This window comes from Trichechus manatus, unplaced genomic scaffold (assembly GCF_000243295.1).
Source record: "Trichechus manatus latirostris isolate Lorelei unplaced genomic scaffold, TriManLat1.0 scaffold00213, whole genome shotgun sequence".
NCBI lineage: Eukaryota > Metazoa > Chordata > Mammalia > Sirenia > Trichechidae > Trichechus > Trichechus manatus.
The window spans coordinates 423,131-440,339 of NW_004444149.1; the positions used below are offsets into that span (position 1 = coordinate 423,131).

Genomic DNA, 17,209 nt, shown 5'->3' on the forward strand with positions numbered 1-17,209 from the left:
CTAGAGACCCAGTACCTTCAGTAACTATTTCAGTAGTGGGTTTGTAGTACGATTAGCATGCTGTTTGGTGTCGCACACATCCCTACTTGAACCTTGCCCTGAGAACTCATGCCAATCTACCTTGTCACTTCTGGGTATCATGCTGTCCTATAGCCACCTGGAGTCCATAGACCCTGCCACCTCCCTTCTCCAACCACCTACCCAACCACCCCTCCCTCCTTGCAAAATACTGGAATCCCGAAGTCTCTAAGGAGATCTGTCTAGCTCCCAAGCTCTATGCAAAGCTTCAAGCCAGTCCAGGCCAATGACTACCAGTGCAAGTCTGAATCATCTTTAGGGACAGACATTTCACCACTGTACCTCCTGCTGGACTTAATCTATTCCATCTAACGACTCTTTCTTGCCACAGAAAGAATCTCGATTCCTCCCTAGCCTTCAAAGACACCTGAGATTAGCAGTACTTTCCACATTTGGGATCACAGGCCCCTGATAAAATCACCCCTCTCTACATAAAATTCTGCATGCAATTTCTGGGGTCCTGAATGGCCACAAACCCCAGTTTAGATGGAAAGCAATCATTGAGGCAACTCAAGATGGTCTGGAGGGTGCTGTACACCAGGCCAAGCTGAGATCCGGGGACAGCATAACAAACGAAAGGGGCCCAGAATGGAGAAACGAGACCACACTGAAAAGCAGGAAAGGGGTGAGGGGCAGGCGGCATCTGTCAGGCTGAATGTTTTATTTCAACAGACATCCCTGGTTTAAAAAAAAAAAAAAAAGGTGGAGGTGGGGGGGTTCAACATGTCATCACACCCAACAGGGAGCCAAACGCCCATCCAAGAACTCGAGGCCCCTTCTGAGGCATCCCTCGTGAGTCTGTGCTAGCTCCCAGACAGAAAGGAGCTGAGTTTTCTAACTTTTGTTAAGAAAAAGATCTATCAAATATGTTCATTCTCGCAGAGGCGAGGGCTGGGTCCTCAGGGAAAGAGCTCCGGGGCTGAGAACAGCTGGGGTCCCAGAGGCAAAGCTGGGGGCTGGGCCAGCTGGGCTGGCAGGAGCTCCTGGGAGCAACTCATTCGAGCCCTAGAATCCGTATTTGGCTTGGGTCTGCCGGCGGCTGAGCTTGTTCTCCGACCAGGTGTTCTTCAGTTCCAGCTCCCGCTCTTTCGCCTGTGGCAAGGAAGAAGGGGAGGGCGGTCAAACAGGGATTCTGAGAGACACTTCCCTCTTGCCTCTGTGAACTTTCCAACTTAAAACCTTTCTCCCATCACAGCAAGCAAATCGCTTGAAAGACCTCATCTTCTCTCACCTCAGTAGAAGGGAAAAATCCCAAAAGAGTAAAGAAAAATGGTCTCCTTGGGGAGCTTACAAGCCAAAGACTCAAGAATCCCGGCCCTTTCTCTGCTGGAATTAAAACCAAAATGCCCAAGTGGGAAATGGACAAGAACTAGAATTCAGCATCTGAGAAGAAGACAGAGATTAGCTGCCTCGGACACCTGACCGAGGTATCAAAGACTTGGACAGATCAAGACTGGACACACACCAACAATAAATTAGTCTGGACATGCATTTTTGCTGTGGTGTTGAATATAATGTATGTTGTAGCCTAGACATTCTCACCACTTTAGAATAACAACTGCAGCCATGGAAATCTGACTGCAGTGCTAGAATAATGACTTCCCTTTTCCGACCCTGACAACTTCTGGCTCGACACCGCATTCTAGAAATGTGGTTCCACCACCCCAGATAAGGGCTCCCCAACCCTACTCCCACAAAAGTTATCTGATGCCTGATCATTTCCCCGGGAAAAAGGAGGGGGAAGAGAATTAAGGGTGTGGTTTTAAAAACAAAAACCCTAACCTTAAATTTTTTTCCTACAAATTACAAGACAAGGTTAAGGGTACAGAGGCCTGAGACGGAAGGTGAAGACGTGACAAGGACGAGGACAGTGAGATTTTCCCTTGCGGCTGCCGACCAGCACACACGTTCCCCAGGGAAAGGGCCACGTCCTACTCTGTATCTTTCAGAGCACTTAGTACAGCTGGTCTTAGATGTTTGTTCAGTGATTAACGAATATCTGAAAACTGCTGAGTCATATCAAATAAATACCAAGATGTATTCTAATTCAAAAAGACCTTTCTAAGTTATCTATAATTTTGAATTATGTGTTGCTGTTCTCTGCCACAGACGTGGAGGATACAAAGCCAACCTCCTCGATGGGTGGAATGCTAAAATTTGGTAAACCAACTTTTTTTTGCTTAAATTACTAGATAAACTCACTAGGTAAAAGAACCCTATGATAAACCATTTAATTCTCCTCTTAAATTGTGCTTATCTGAATAAACATTCTCCCTTACTGAGTTTATTCTAAGCACCAACAGCTGAGTCTTGTCTGAGTGAGACCTAAGTGGAGCAGGATAATCCTAAAGGATACATCTCCCCCTAGTGGCCACACAGAGAACAGAGAGAAACACCCGCTTGCAGCTGGTCCCTGGCTTTCTAGCCCAGATCTCAGCCTTCAAACTTGCAGGTTGACAGGGATCCTGCCTGGCGGGCAGGGGCCCTCAGGCTCTCACCTGGTGAATCAGATACGTGATCTGGTGTTTCCGCCGCTGCTGGCCTGTTGGCTGCTCACCTTTCTTCTGCAAGAGAAGAAAACACAGCCATTAACCTGCAGGCAGAAATGCAGACTTTTTTTCCCACGTGCCCAGCCAGCGACAGGGATGTGCAAGGTTGGGGATTGAGAAACGAACTACACACCCAAATGGGGGAGGAAAATCAGCGTGGAGCTCTTTTTATGTCTGTATATTTACAAAACAGTTATTTTTATTAAAACCACTATGCAAAAAACCCAAGCTCAGAATGCTTGCCTGAAATAGCCTGCTAACAACCCCATTAGACTGGAAATGCTTTGAGGTCAGGACTGTGTCTTCGGTTTCTCTGGTAACCCCCTCCCCTTAGCACCATGCACGGGGGACACCTGATACCAGTCTTCCCGCCTGAGGTCAGTGGAAAAGCGCTAAAGTGCCAGGGCACAGGTGGTCTTCCTGCCTCCCTGCAGACCCCTCCCAGCCCCTCTGCCCATCTGCCCCTTAAACCTTCTTCATCTCTCTCCCTTTCTCCCTCAACAGGCCAGAGGTCCAGCCTGTCTCCAACCTAGTGCTCACCAAGCTCTCTCCCAACTAATTATCTCTGGCTGAGACCCCTCATCCCCCGACTCGAGGAAGCGCCACCAGCTTCCCTGGAATTAGAATTTTCATGATCATTCTGCCTTTCTCCAGTCTTCCAGCCTGCACCCATTAACTGCACGGAACCCCTAACCCAACTCCGACGCAGATGATTTACTGGTAGAGCCTGCGTCAGCCTGGCCTTTCCTTCTGCGGTTTTCCAGCCCTCTGCCAGCGCCGTGCCAGACTGGAAGCTTCCTGATCAGCCCCGCCCAGCTCCCAGCACCCCTCCCAGGGCTCTCCTCAGGGCTCACGTCATCAACCTGCACTGGAATCATTTACACTCAAGTGTCCTTACAGCTCTTTTTCCCCAACTACGCTATAAACTCCTCGAGCACAGGAACTCTATCTTCTTCTTTTCAAAATCTAGCTCGATACGATGAGATGGTGGAAAGAAAACTTGGAGTCGGGAAAACAGCAAATTCCACTTCCTGGCTGTTATTTCACGTCATTTAATGCGACAGTTAAAAATCACGCATGTAAAGCATCCAGCTCCATCCCGGGCCACGAGAGCACTAGCAACAGTAGCTATTACTACAGGAGGATGCCTCTCAGCCCACAGTTAGTAGAGCTTCTCTCCTAAGTGGTTTTTCAGTAAACGGTGATGGATCTATGCTGATCTAACCACAATCCTCTGCTTTGTCCCATACAACCGCCGGCATTCAGTTAAAACACACAGCTGGGGCTAGGACGGCCATCTGTGGCACAGAACAAAGCAAATCAAATGGAGGGAGGAGAAGGGAATCAAACCCTCGACCTTGGCCTTTCTGGTGCTGGGCTCGAATCCACGGCTTCCTACATTTCCCCCCTGTAGTAGGCCCATAAACATCCACATTTGCTGTACTCAGCTACCAGCTGAAGAGACATTCACAACATTGACTGAAGAAGACCAGCACAGGGGAGGTAAGAGTGTGGTAAGGGAAATGTAAGGAATAACAGCATTTGCAAAGACCACAAGCTGGCTACAATAAATCATGGAGAAAGGGGAGAGGAGGGGTTGCACGCTCAGAACCCAGGGACCCTAGGACTTCTGAGGCTCTGCTGTGCCCACACCTCAACGATGTGCTGAGCCAGGTCCCAGCTTAACAGCAGGGAGCGGACAGAGCAGCTGTGGTTTCCACCCAGTCAGGGAAGGAGGCACGGCATATCAGATCTTCCCGACTGCACGGTGGGAACCTGCTCCAACATTCCATCTCAGCAACCACACAGCAAGTGTAACGGAGAGCAGTCAAAGCTCTGACAAAGTTCTGGAAGGCAAGAGCTGTGGCTGTGAGGCTCTGTGCATGGACCCAACAGGTGTCTCCTAAAGGGGTGAGGACAGTAACCGTGGGCTGTAAGGGCAAGATGGAGAAGCCATGACTTTCCTTGGAGGCCTCCTAAATTGGCCACCCAGCAGATCTTTCCCCCTTACTTTGCTGAAAGACTTCATGGTTTTCTCTTCTGTTAACGACTTGGTCATCCACTGCTGGGCCCCACTGAGCTGGTCATCACCTTTGATCTCCACGAAGTTGATTTCCTCCCTCCCTCGGTTCCTCTTGCCCTGCAGTCGCTTAAACTGGAAAAGAAAAAACAACACAAAATCCAGGAGTGGGAGACCTGGGTGAGGGAATCAGATGTCCCTAAGGATCTGGAGTTCATGGAATGATCCTTTGACTCACCAGCCCCTCTGCATCCTCAGTTCCCCTCTGTGCAGGACCTCTGTTCACCCTGCCCCCTACCAAGTTCCCTAGCTCACTTGGTGCCACCTGAATGCCACCTCTTCTCAGAAGGCCTACTGGACTCCAGGCAAAGGAAGCAAGAGGTGCAGAGAACCACTGGTATAAATTTGTACTTAAATTATGTATAAATTGTACCTGCCGAAAAAGATTACATGTAATTCTCAAATTAAGAACTCAGGGTAAAATAATTTTTCTCCTCTAAAAATCAGTTCTTTTTACACTTCTGTTCTTCTCACTTCGAAGGAGCCCTGGTGGTGCAGTGGTTAAGGTGCTCGACTGCTAACCAAAAGGTCGGCAGTTCAAAACCACTATCGGCTCCACAAAGATGTGGCAGTCTGCTTCCACAGATTTACAGCCTCGGAAACCCCATGGGGTCGCACTGAGTCAGAATCGACTTGATGGCAGTGGGGTTTTGGGTCCTTCTCATTAGGCCAGTATTACACATCAGCAGACACCACATCAGAGTGACCACTATAGAGGGAGAACACAGGTAGAAAGGAGCCTCACTGAAGGGAAAAAAACAAAGGTATGGCAAATGTCCTAGGAGACCGCTGCTCTCTCCTCCTCAAAAAACAATGCACACCTCACCACAAATTGCCCGGAGAAGTGACTGGAGGGAGTGTGAGTGAAGGCTATGAGAGTGAAGAAGCATTCAAAAGCTTCCGAGACCCAGGTCCTGGTGAGACCCAGGTCCTGGTGTGAACATTAGGGAGGCTGCCTAGGGTCACTGAATGAGTACTCAGCTGCCTTGTGGGCTCAGGACCAAAAGGGCCCAACTACTGGACTTGTCGACAGGGATGCTGATGCACGGAGTGGATGGACACATTAACCACAGGAGAAGTTCACAAAGAAATGGACACCCTTCTAGGAAAAGGTGAGGAGACAAGAATTATTTTTTATAAGACCTTCCATGTAAAGAGGTAGCACCTCCTATTTCTCCACCCTCCTCCTAACAGGCTGTGACCTTCCGATAGATGGAACAATGCTTTCTATCCTGGATATGGGCCTGACAGTCAAGGACACGGAGCATTTATCTTCCCTTGTGCAAAGGTTGGGGAGAAGCTCAGCAGCAAGGGGACACAATAATGTGAAACACAGGAGTTACAGAACGTGGCAGTTGCTGCCGACTGCCTCCCAAAATCCATTCTCCCCTTTTTCTTTAGTGTGAATGAGCCCAAATTTTTAGCTAGGCATGTTACCACTCAACTAAAAGACTACATTTCCCAGGCTCCCTTGCGGCTAGATACGGCCACATGACCAAATTCCAGTCAATGAGATAACGTGGAAGTGTTCTTTGGAACTTTCAAAAAGTCTCCTAAAAGACGAGGGGAGGTGTTCTCCCACTTTTCTCCACTCTGCTGCCTGGAGTGAAGATTGATGGCTGTTGCTTTAGCAGCCGCCGTGGGCCATGAGAATAAAGGCCACAACCTGGTGATGGCAAAGCCACAGTCAGAAGGGGGCTGGCTCCCTGACAACCTTGTAGCGGCGTCACACCGCCCCTGAGCTGCCTGCCTCCAGCCTTCTGTTAGAAGAAAAATAAACTTCCTTCATATAAGCCACTCTTCTCTGGAGCTTCTCGTTACATGCTGCCCAACTTAATCCTAACGGAGATACATATATATGTATTATTTAATTTCCTTTAGCTTCAGATTTGCAACCTGGAGTCTGTGGGTCAAAGAAGGCCACTGGTGCTTTGTTCACTTACCGCTTCGTCATCAATGAAGGAGGCATCTGGGGCAATTTCCTGGGCGGGGACCAGGGCCGGATCCTGTGCGGGATAGTAGCCACCACTGTAATAATCCTGCAGCCAAGGAGGAAAAGACACACCACACTGAGGAGGGCACAGTGGAGAGGGGACAGGGTCTGTCCAGAGCCAGAGACAACCCTCATCAAGGAGGCAGCGGAGATGCCCACGCTGCAGCCCCTCACATGGGCCACTTCAAGGCAGAGGTCCTAGGGACCGACGTTATAACTCAGGAACAGTCCCTGCAGCTTTCCTCATCTGCACCATCCAGACAGATGGGTATTTTTTATGGAAGGTGACAATGAATAAACACCTTCTCTCCTGCTTCCCAGGCGTAATCGCCACCCCGTCCCTAGGCCTCCGCCCCGCTCCTCCTGCTCCTCAGGGGCCAATAAGCCACAGGTGAGTTGGATGAGCCGGTGTGAGGCCATCCACTCCTGCTCCTCACCCTCTTCAGTCTCTGAACGCAGGGGGACTGTTTAAACGGGTTGGGGGTGTCTCTAAACAACATAAACCACTACAAGAGTGGCACGGAATTTACAAAGCCGGGAACAACCAGGTTTGTGTTCCCAGGTTTTCAGTTCAGGGATCTGATGATTCCTGAGAGGCGAGCCCCCCAGGTGCTGCTGACGGCCCCAGAGGAAGAGGCAGTAAGGCAAGGGCAAGGCCCTTGGTGGGCCCACCCAGGCAGCCCCAGGAGGAAAAATCCTTTCCTCCTTGCCTGCACTTTTTCCTGACAACTTCTACCACCTTTGCCCAAAACTCCAAGAAATGTCCCTCTGAGAACTTTCATTTTATAGTGAGCTAAATGGAAAAAATGAAGTTTAATAATCACTAAATACAAATAATACATAAAAATTCAGGATTAGAGTAGGAATTTTCTATGAAAGTATGACAATACGATACACGCAAATTGCAGGGTCGTCTCTCTAGTGCATTCAAGGAGCCCTGGTGGGGCAGCGCTTAAACGCTCAGCTGTTAACAAAAAGGTCAGCTGCCTGAACCTACCAGCAGCTCCACGCGAGAAAAGACCTAGTGATCTGCTTCCATAAACATTTACAGCCTAGGAAACTCTATGGGCGCAGTTCTACTCTGTCATATACGGGTCGCTATGAGTCAATGATCGACTCCACAGCCCCTAACGACAACTAGTGCATTCAAAGTGGTTTAATCTGCATATACTGCCTCAATGGTATTTATAGCTACATACAGAATTCCAACTTGTAATTAATTTGCTGGATGTAAACCAGTGTTTTCTTAGCTATAAATAGCATCTTTTATTCTTCCAACTAGGTCAAAACACTTTTATCATCTATAGCCTACCTCATCCCTTCTAATAATAGCCTTGAGGAGAGATATACTACCCCTGATCAGCCTATGAGATATAAGGTTTAACAGGAAAACAGGGCTTCAAACAGGTTGGTTCCAGTTCAAACCCCTGCTGGGAATGTGAATTTCCAACAAGTTCCCTGCTGAGAATTTGCTTTCCAGCCTCAGATATACTGAATCAGAATCTACATTTTCACAAGATCCCCAGGTGATTCTCAGGTATAACTTCCTGGGAACTTGTTAGAAATGCAAATTCTCAGCAGGGGTTTGAACCAGACAGAAAGGAGAAAAGGAAATCTTTCCTGCAGGAAACCCTATGGGGCAGTCCTGCAGGAAAGATTTGGGAAACACAATTGTTTTCAAAGTCTTTGGTTAGAACCAAACCAAACCCAACCCGTTGCCATCGAGTCGATTCTGACTCATAGTGACCCTATAGGACAGAGAAGAACTGCCCCAAAGGGTTTCCAAGGAGCGGCTGGTGGATTCGAACTGCCAACCTTTTGGTTAGCAGCCAAGCTCTTTGGTTAGAACAAGGTCCCCTTAAAGCCCACCCTCCCCCTAACACCCAGGCTGAAGGTAAGATTAACACTGACCATCCACAGAGCTAGGGAGCCCTGGTGGCACAGTGGTTAAGAACTTGGCTACTAACCAAAAGGTCGGCAGTTCGAATCTACCAGCCGTTCCTTGGAAACCCTTTGGGATTGTTCCACTCTGTCCTACAGGGTCACTATGAGTTGGAACTAACTCAGTGGCAGTGGGTTTGACTTGGTTTTTATTCACAGAGTCACAGGGGCTCAAGAGGCCTTAACTCTTGCAACCATGCCCGGTTGGCAATAGACCAATTTCCAACCTGGCATCCGATACTCTCACTCTCTGAGGCCACACAGAACAAATCTAAGGATCTCTTGCAATAACATCTGAATAAACATAATAATCATGAGTCGAGCACTACTACGTTCCAGGCACCATGCTTAGCTAATGCAACGCTCATATCAACCCTACGAGGTCACTATTACGATTCTCATTTCACAGATGAGGAACCTTAGACAGAGAGGCAGTTAAAAATGTGCCCAGACTCACACAGCTTGGGATGCAAACCCAACCGCCGTCAGAACCCACTCTCTGTCACTGCCCAGATGACTGTCCCTGGCCTTCTCCTCTCCAGGGACGTGCCTCAGCCCTTTCAATCTCTCATGACTAGATCGAGGCCTCACATCATTTTCCTTATTCTCCATCCAGATTCCCTCATTTCCGCCTCAGCCCACCTCCCCCTTCCAGTTTTCTCTCCAGAAGCTCTTCTTAGACTAACTGCTATCTAGAAGTCTCATCATAGACCACTTATCCTCATCGTCCACGTTCGAGCACGCTCTTCGTCCACCTTCTCCTATAGCTCTCGCAATAGATTTTGTTTTCACAACAAAGGTATCAAAATGAGGTTCTTGAAGTCTGTCAGACTTCAAGACTTGGGCAACTTTAGATCAATATAGTCCAGAATAAAGCTGGTATGTTTTAAGGCCTGAAAACCAAACCCAAAGTGTCCACTGCCTTCGAGTCGATTCCAACTCAATATGGGAAAATCACGATGCCAGAGGTTCACTGATTCAGCCCAAGTGACAACACAGAGGCTGTGTCACTGGCTCAAAGCTCCCCCTGAGCCCCATGTTACAACATCCCTGGCCTGCCCTCTGTGCCTCCTACCCACCTGATAATAAGCACCAGCAGCATTGGCATCGCCATACGTGGAAAACTGATTGTAACTGTAGTCGTCCCCAGGCTTAGGCATCCAAGGGGCCCCACTTGAGCCTGCTGCCACCTTGAATTCAAGGGGAGCATTGGCTGCATCGTCCTGGAAGGCCGGCTCTGGCTCTGTCCCCGGAGGCAGCTCTTCAGGGACAGTGGGGATGGGGTAAGGGTATGGCTCAACTCCAGGTGGCTCAGCCTTGTCAGGGAGGGAGAAGAAGTTCTCGGGGGCGACTTCCTCGTCACTGTCGTCGTCCTCCTGCGTGATCTGCTTCGTCACCTGCAGGGCAGCACTCTTGGCAGCGGCCTTGATGGCAGAGGGCGACGGAGTGGTGGTTGTGGTGCCCACAACAGGGGCGAGAGAGGAGGGCTTGGTCTTAGGGGCCAGTCTGGAGGGTTTAGTGTCAGAGGAGCCATCCGAGGGTTTCCGGGAGAAGGCGTGGGGCAGGAGCAACCTGTTAGTCTCTTTCACAGTCAGGTTTTTAGGTTGGGGAAGCAAGGCGGACAAACCAGTCCCCTCGCCGGATCCCTGGAGAGTCAGGTTTGGGGGAGAGAGGAGAAAGAGGACAGGTGAGACTTTGTTATGCATTATCAACATTAAGAACGAGAACTACGGATATAGACTCTAGCCTAACATCTTACCAGCCCTTACTTCCACCTTACCTCTATTCACTTAGGTCATCCGATCTAGGCTTGACCTACCTCAGGCCCACTTCTCCCCACGTGAGATGCCATCCCTGTTGTTCTCAACTCCATCCCAATCCAGCTCCACTGCCCTCTGCCACAATGCCCCCCACCCCCCCACCCCAATTCCATGTTTCCGGCAGTTACGATGTTGCAGAGTGATGGATCACTTTTGCGTGGCCTTTCTCGCCTTGATCTTGTAACTCCCACCCAAGTGATTGGGTGGGACAATGCCAGTAAGGTAATGGTGGCCCACTAAGGGGATTGGTCAGTTTTACCATCCTGCTAGGCTTAAAAGAAAGCAAATTCCAGAGCACAGAGAGGATCTCATCACCACCAAGGAGGAAGGGCCAAGAGCAAGGTGCGTCTGCTGGACCCAGGATCCCTATGCTGAGAAGCTCCTGGAACCAGGACACAGAGAGAGAGGGCAAGAGCTGTAACACTGAAGACAGCAAGAAGTGGTGGCAGAGAGGCGCTGGCAGGAGAGACCGGCAGGGAACAGTACACTGGGCTTCCCAGCCCAGGGAGTGAGAAAGCTGAAAGCCTTTGGGCTGAGGCTCACTGGCGGAGTGGGGTGCCTCGGGGCACTTATCAGCAGAGCTAAAAGGGCTCTGTAACACTTGCAGGCGCAGGGCAGAGTCTGAGAGCCAGAGAGAGGAGCCTGCAGGCACAGCTGAAAAGCTGTCCTGATGGAAGAACTGTATCCTGAGCATTCCTGAACCTGTTACTTCCCCAGTAAACCCCATAATCCTGAGTATTGTCTGTGAGTTCCGTGTGGCCATTGCAATGAATTACTGAGCCCAGAAGAGAAGCAGAGAGTGCCATGGGAGGGACGGTTCGTGTCAGAATTGGTAAAGATGGTGGAGAGAGGAGGCCTGTCTGACGTCCACCTCACAGGAATCAGCCTTGGGCTGTTGATCTTGATTCTTCTTCCCCCTTGTGAAGTTAGAGGAGATCAGACGTTCTTAAACTAACATCCTTCCTCCCCAGAAGCCCAGGGCTCTCTCCAGTCCATCACTCAGTCTCTCCCCCTGTCCTGAAAGGTGTGCTCTCTCCCCTCTTTACATGGGAGCTCTCTCCTTCCTTTGGCCTGCTACCCAGAGTCAAGAACCAGGTGCTGTCCAAAGGCAGCATTCATATATGCTGCCAAAAGTCCCCTCCTACCCAAAAAAAGCCCTCCAGATATGGTATATTCAGTTTGTTCATGCCAGAGTCAAGCATAGAACTTAACAGTTTGTAAGCTAATTGGCCCAGCCCATCCAGAGTTCCTATTACTAATAAGAATATCTGATTGTACTTTCTGGATGCTAAAGGCCAGCTGTGCCTAACTGTGGGGCTAAGGGAGCTGCCAATTTGAAAAAGGAGAGTGGAATAAGGTCGCTGTCCTGGAGTACCAAGTACCAAGTGCTCCAGCCTTCTCAGCCAAGAACTGCCCAGAAAAAATGCAGAGTCAAGAGGTCCAGGCAGGAGGAGTCTGTTCATCCAGAGAGAGACCTCTCCCTGCCATCTGTGTTCACAGATGGGTCTGTCGGGCCTGGCAGCCTCCAGAGGCTCAGGCTCAGAGGAACCAGGCTGAGGTGCCAGTGGAGCACACTCTCAGGCTTCCTTTGAAGTGTTCTACTTCTCAGACAACAATCTGGGGTCATGGCTAGATCCCTCTGCAGTGTTGGGCCTCCACTCTGCCTGACCAGCTCCAAGTTCCTCTACCTACTCAGGTCTCCCTCCCATCTGGAAGACTGCTCTTTACTCCTGGGGTACCTTCAGAGCCTGTGACCTTCCAACATTTTTGCTGCAAGCCCACCTCCTCCAGGAAGCCAACCTGATAACAGGAACAAGACTGGCCTCCTTCAGTCTCAGCATGCCAGCTTCTCCCACAAATCCTCCTTCTTTACCCACTGTAAATATGGACAGGACTTTACTCTCACCAGTTAGCTTTCTAACTTCCACACAGTCATGCATTTCTGAGGCCACCCGGAGGGCACAGGCTCCAATTCGGTGAGAACCATGTCCCAGGGGGTCAGCGCCACATGCAGAAGAGCTCTTAATAAACTCTAAAGAAAGGATTTTGGGTGGTGGAAGTGCTGCCTTACAGAGTCAGGGGGAGGGAGGCTTCAGTATGCCTGAATCACAAGACAACCACCATACAGATGCAGGACCACTTTTGCCTTTCCCTGAGACCTATGACCAACATGAGGTCAGAGAGTGCAAACCACCATGTGGAGCAGAACAGGAAGAAACTCCTGGGAGCCAGAATGAAGGCAGTGGAACGAGGGGAAACAGAAGCGAACAGCAGGGAGACTGTCTATGAGCACCACTTAGCTGAGGGCTTCTGCTCATAATTATTGAGAAGCAGCCACGTGCAGTGGTTAAGAGCTTGGACTCTACAGTCAGACCGCCTGGATCTGAATCCCAGCTCTGCCCCCGCTAATTGTCTGGCCTTGGACACGTTCCTTAACCTCTCTGTTCCTCAGTTTCCTCATATATAAAATGGGGAAGATAATATAACGCTATGACTTAGGCACTATTATGAGGGCTGATGCTGGTAAAGCACTCAGAACAGTGCCTGATGCACAGTAAGTATATTTAAGTCTTTATTTTCCAGATTAAAAATGAGGCAGGGAGAAAGTGGATAATTTAAAAATAAAGATGATCCCTAACATCATTTTGACCAATCCATTCATTCCACACTCCCTTAATAATCCTTTTACCTGAGGTATAATGAACTGAATTGAGTTATAACCCATCTCCCTGGCACTGCCTGGCCTCTAGGAGAGGCAGTGGCACCCACCATGCTAAAAGCCAGGGCACACGAGGAGACAGTGGAGAAGCACAAGGTCTGAAGGCATAGAGGAAACCAACCCAACCTGAATCATCAGTCCTCAAATACTCATGCGCGCTGTAAGCCTGGTCTGGAAGTCCTTTTACAGGAAACAACATGGGAAGAGAACAAAGGGCTTCTCTTACGTCACAAAGCTCACCTGAAGGACAGTTTTCTTCTTTGTGGGTTCATCTTCCTCAGAATCTGACTGAGAGAAAAAGAAATGAAGTAAGAGCTCACTGTTTAGGACAGTAGAGGGAACAACCACATTAAATGAAGCACATAGAAAGGGCTGGATGACAGAGGCCATCCTTTGTGTGCCACACCTCTGTGCAGAGGCACACCACCCAGCCCAGCCCGACACAGACCTTCCTTCCCGCCCTCGTCTTCAGGGAATGGGCTATACCTCCACATCCCTTGATCACCTATTTGTTCTTAAATTAAGACTATTTCCTCCCATTTGGTCCTTGGTGGAAAGAAACAGCTTTACCCAATATTCGTCCTATAAATCTGTCCACCAAAAAATGAATGGGATTTGGCCCACAATCTCACCCAATCTCAGCTGCACTTCTAAAACCACTTTATACAGACTACATAACCACAGGGCTGGGGAATTCCAGCGGGATTAAGTGGTGTGTTAACTACTCTTCTATGAGGCATTACAGGTCAAAGCCATTGGAGTAAATCCATTCCCTCTCCAAGTATGATCTATTGTCTGCCAGAGAGAGTTGCTCATGTCCAGAAAGAAGGCAGGCAAATGATGACTACGAGGATTGGGGGAAGACAGGAGGTCAGCTGTATTAGCCCTCTGACTCATCAGGACCATTTCTAACACACGTTCTCTCACTGGAAAATATCTGTACTTTCAGTGCACTACCAGTTCCTCAGGGTCTTCAACTACAGGAAGATGCAACACATGTGAATAGCAAACTTTAACGTTTTATTTAAAAAAAAATTAAAAAAAAAAGTGACCTTATGCACTGCTGATGGGAATGCACAATGACACAACCATTTTGGAAAATGACATGGCGCCTTCTTAAAAAGCTAGAAATAGACATACCATACGATCCAGCAATCCCACTCCTAGGAATATATCCTAGAGAAATAAGAGTCGTCACTCGAATAGACATATGCACACCCATGTTCGTGGCAGCATTGTTCACAATAGCAAAAAGATGGAAACAACCTAGATGCCCATCAACAGATGAATGGATAAACAAACTATGGTACATACACACAATGGAGTACCATGCAACAATAAAGAACAAAGATGAATCTGTGAAGCATCTCATAACGTGGATAAAACTGGAGGACATTATGCCGAGTGAAATAAGTCAATCACCAAACGACAAATAACATATGAGACCTCCATTGTAAAAACTCATGAAAAAGTTTGTTTACACACAAAAAATAACAATCTTTGTTGGCTACGAGGGATGGGAGAGGTGGGAGGGAAATACTAAATAGGCAATAGACAAGTGGTATCTTTGGTGAAGGGTGAGACAGTACATAATACTAGGGAAACCAGCAGAGCTTGTACAAGGAAAGGTCACGGAAGCTCCATAGACACATCCAAACGCCCTGAGGGACTGAATTGCTCGGCGGAGGGCTGTGGGGACCATGGTCTCGGGGAATATCTAGCTCAACTGGCATAACACAGTTTATAAAGAAAATGTTCTACATTCTACCTTGGTGAGTAGCATCTGGGGTCTTAAAAGCCTGTGAGTAGCCATCTAAGATACTCCACTGGTCTCACCCCTTTGGGAGCAAGGGAGAATGAAGAGAACAGGATACAAGGAAAAGATTAGTCCAAAGGACTAATGGACCACAGCTACCAAGGCCTCCACCAGACTGAGTCCAGTACAGCTAGATGGTGCCCCGCTACCACCGCTGACTGCTCTGACTGGGATCACAACAGAGGGTTCTGGACAGAGCTGGAGAAGGACGTAGAACAAAATTCTAACACACACAAAAAAGACCAGATTTACTGGCCTGAAAAAGACTGGAGAAACCCCGAGAGTATGACCCCCAGACATCCTTTTAGCTCAGTGGTGAAGTCATTTCCGAGGTTCACCGTTCAGCCGGGGATTGAACAGCCCCATAAAACAAAACGGGACTAATGAGGCACAGCAGTCCAGGGACAAGGACTAGAGGGCAGAAGGGGACAGGAAAGCTGGTGATAGGGAACCCAAGGTTGAATAAGGACAGTGCTGACATGTAGTGGGGTTGTTAACCATTGTCATAGGGCAACATGTGTACTAACTGTTTAATGAGAAACTATTTTGTTCTGTAAACCTTCATCTAAAGGGAGAATAACAGCACAACTGGAAGAACGTAATCAATGTCACTGAACTGTCCAGGCAGATATTTTTGAAATGGTGTATCTTTGGCTATGTATATTTTCACCAAAAAAAAAAAAAAACGTCGAGAAGGGAGAGGTTTGACATGTCATGGGGTTGTTAACCAATGTCATAAAATATGTGTACTCACTGTTTAATAAGAAACTGTTTGTTCTGTAAACCTTCACCTAAAGTACAATTTAAAAAAATTAAAAAAATATATAATAATAATGAAGTACAATAAAAAATGACAATAATAAAAAAAAGAGTTACTCCCCAAACCAAGAACCTTAAAGCTTTCCGTTTGTTCCAGGGCCTCATTCTGGGCATCTGTAAATAAAGATGTTCAGGCAGGACTTGAAAATCCTGTTCATCTCCAAGATTCTACATGAACTCAAGTCCTCTGTCTGTCTTTCTCAACTAACCCTTACATCGCACAAGTTGTTTTTTTGGATTCATCTGTTAAAGGACCTTTCAGTCGTAATTACGAGAACCTACTATGTGCAAGACACTGTGCTAGATACTACACATAATATTTCCCAACCGGTGTCCAATGGGTTGGTTACAGGTATGACGATACTGATCCACTCAGCCCGCAGAGCACCAAGCTGGACTAGGGCAGCCAGAGTCCTGGGCCACTGGTCTCTAGAGGCGCAACACAGACCATTTACCCCAGTGCACTTCAAATATTTCCTACGGGTGTCATAGCATGAAAAAAATCCTTGGCCTCAAGGAGCTTATAGTCCAGTAAAGACTAACAAGTACTCAAATAATCACCGCAGCGTAAGGCAGTATATGGTAAGAGCATCAAGTGTGGTTCAAACATGCCCACAAAGAATCTGCATTTGTGCCTTCCTTCATGTCAGTCCCTCCCCTTGTCACTGCTCTCCCTGTTCCTGTCTCACAGCCACCTCTTGCTCTCCCATCAACCTGTATTCTGTACTTCCGACTCAGAATTCTAGTGACGTCTTCCTGATGAATCCTACCTTGCTCTTTTTCACTCCGTGTCCCTATCTCACTCATTCGTTTTGCATGGCATCATATTAACTCTGGTTCATTGTGCCTGCACTGTAAACAGCCCATTTTTCATGTGTGCGCGCTCACCTCTATTCTGACAGCAGAGGCCGTGTCTTATAGTTCAATATATCCTCCCAGTACTCAGCACACGATGGTTAGTAACTGCTGCCCAATGTGTTTTTTAAAAACCCATAAGGGAAATCTGTCTTGGTGACGAAATGTGGGGGATAAGGAAAAGGGCACCAAAGGAAAAGACAAGCACCCAACAAGTACCTACTGTGTATCAGGCAATTGACTCACAGTTTTTCATTTAATCCTTACAATAACATTTCAAGGCAGACATTATTATCTCAATTTTACAACTAAGGAGAGTGAGGCTTAGAGAGGTTATAGAACGGTCACATGGCTAGTACACAGCAGAACCAGGCCACCGTGCTAAGACCCATACTGAGGATACCACGCTCGATTACACACGACACAGCCCAGAGAGCATGCGGCACAAGATCAGAAATACAGGTCTGAGTCTCAGCTCAACACAGATTGGATCCCCAACAAGTCAGCTAACTTCCCCAAGTCTCAGTTGGAAATAATAC

General features: G+C 48.2%; 1 protein-coding gene across 2 annotated transcripts in view; it reads right to left on the reverse strand.

The window, feature by feature from the left end:
- Positions 1-722: 722 nt before the first annotated feature.
- Positions 723-17,209, reverse strand: part of PRCC (proline rich mitotic checkpoint control factor) — a 26,912-nt gene continuing 10,425 nt past the window's right edge. The window contains exons 2-7 of one of the 2 annotated variants that reach the window (XM_004388465.1): positions 13,421-13,468; positions 9,721-10,287; positions 6,651-6,746; positions 4,639-4,782; positions 2,577-2,642; positions 723-1,170 (exon numbers count right to left, since the gene is read on the reverse strand). In XM_004388465.1, the coding sequence (XP_004388522.1) occupies positions 1,084-1,170; positions 2,577-2,642; positions 4,639-4,782; positions 6,651-6,746; positions 9,721-10,287; positions 13,421-13,468 (1,008 nt within the window). In that variant the 3' untranslated portion in view covers positions 723-1,083. The remainder of the gene's footprint in view (positions 1,171-2,576; positions 2,643-4,638; positions 4,783-6,650; positions 6,747-9,720; positions 10,288-13,420; positions 13,469-17,209) is intronic. The other variant, XM_023742525.1, reaches the window with a different exon arrangement.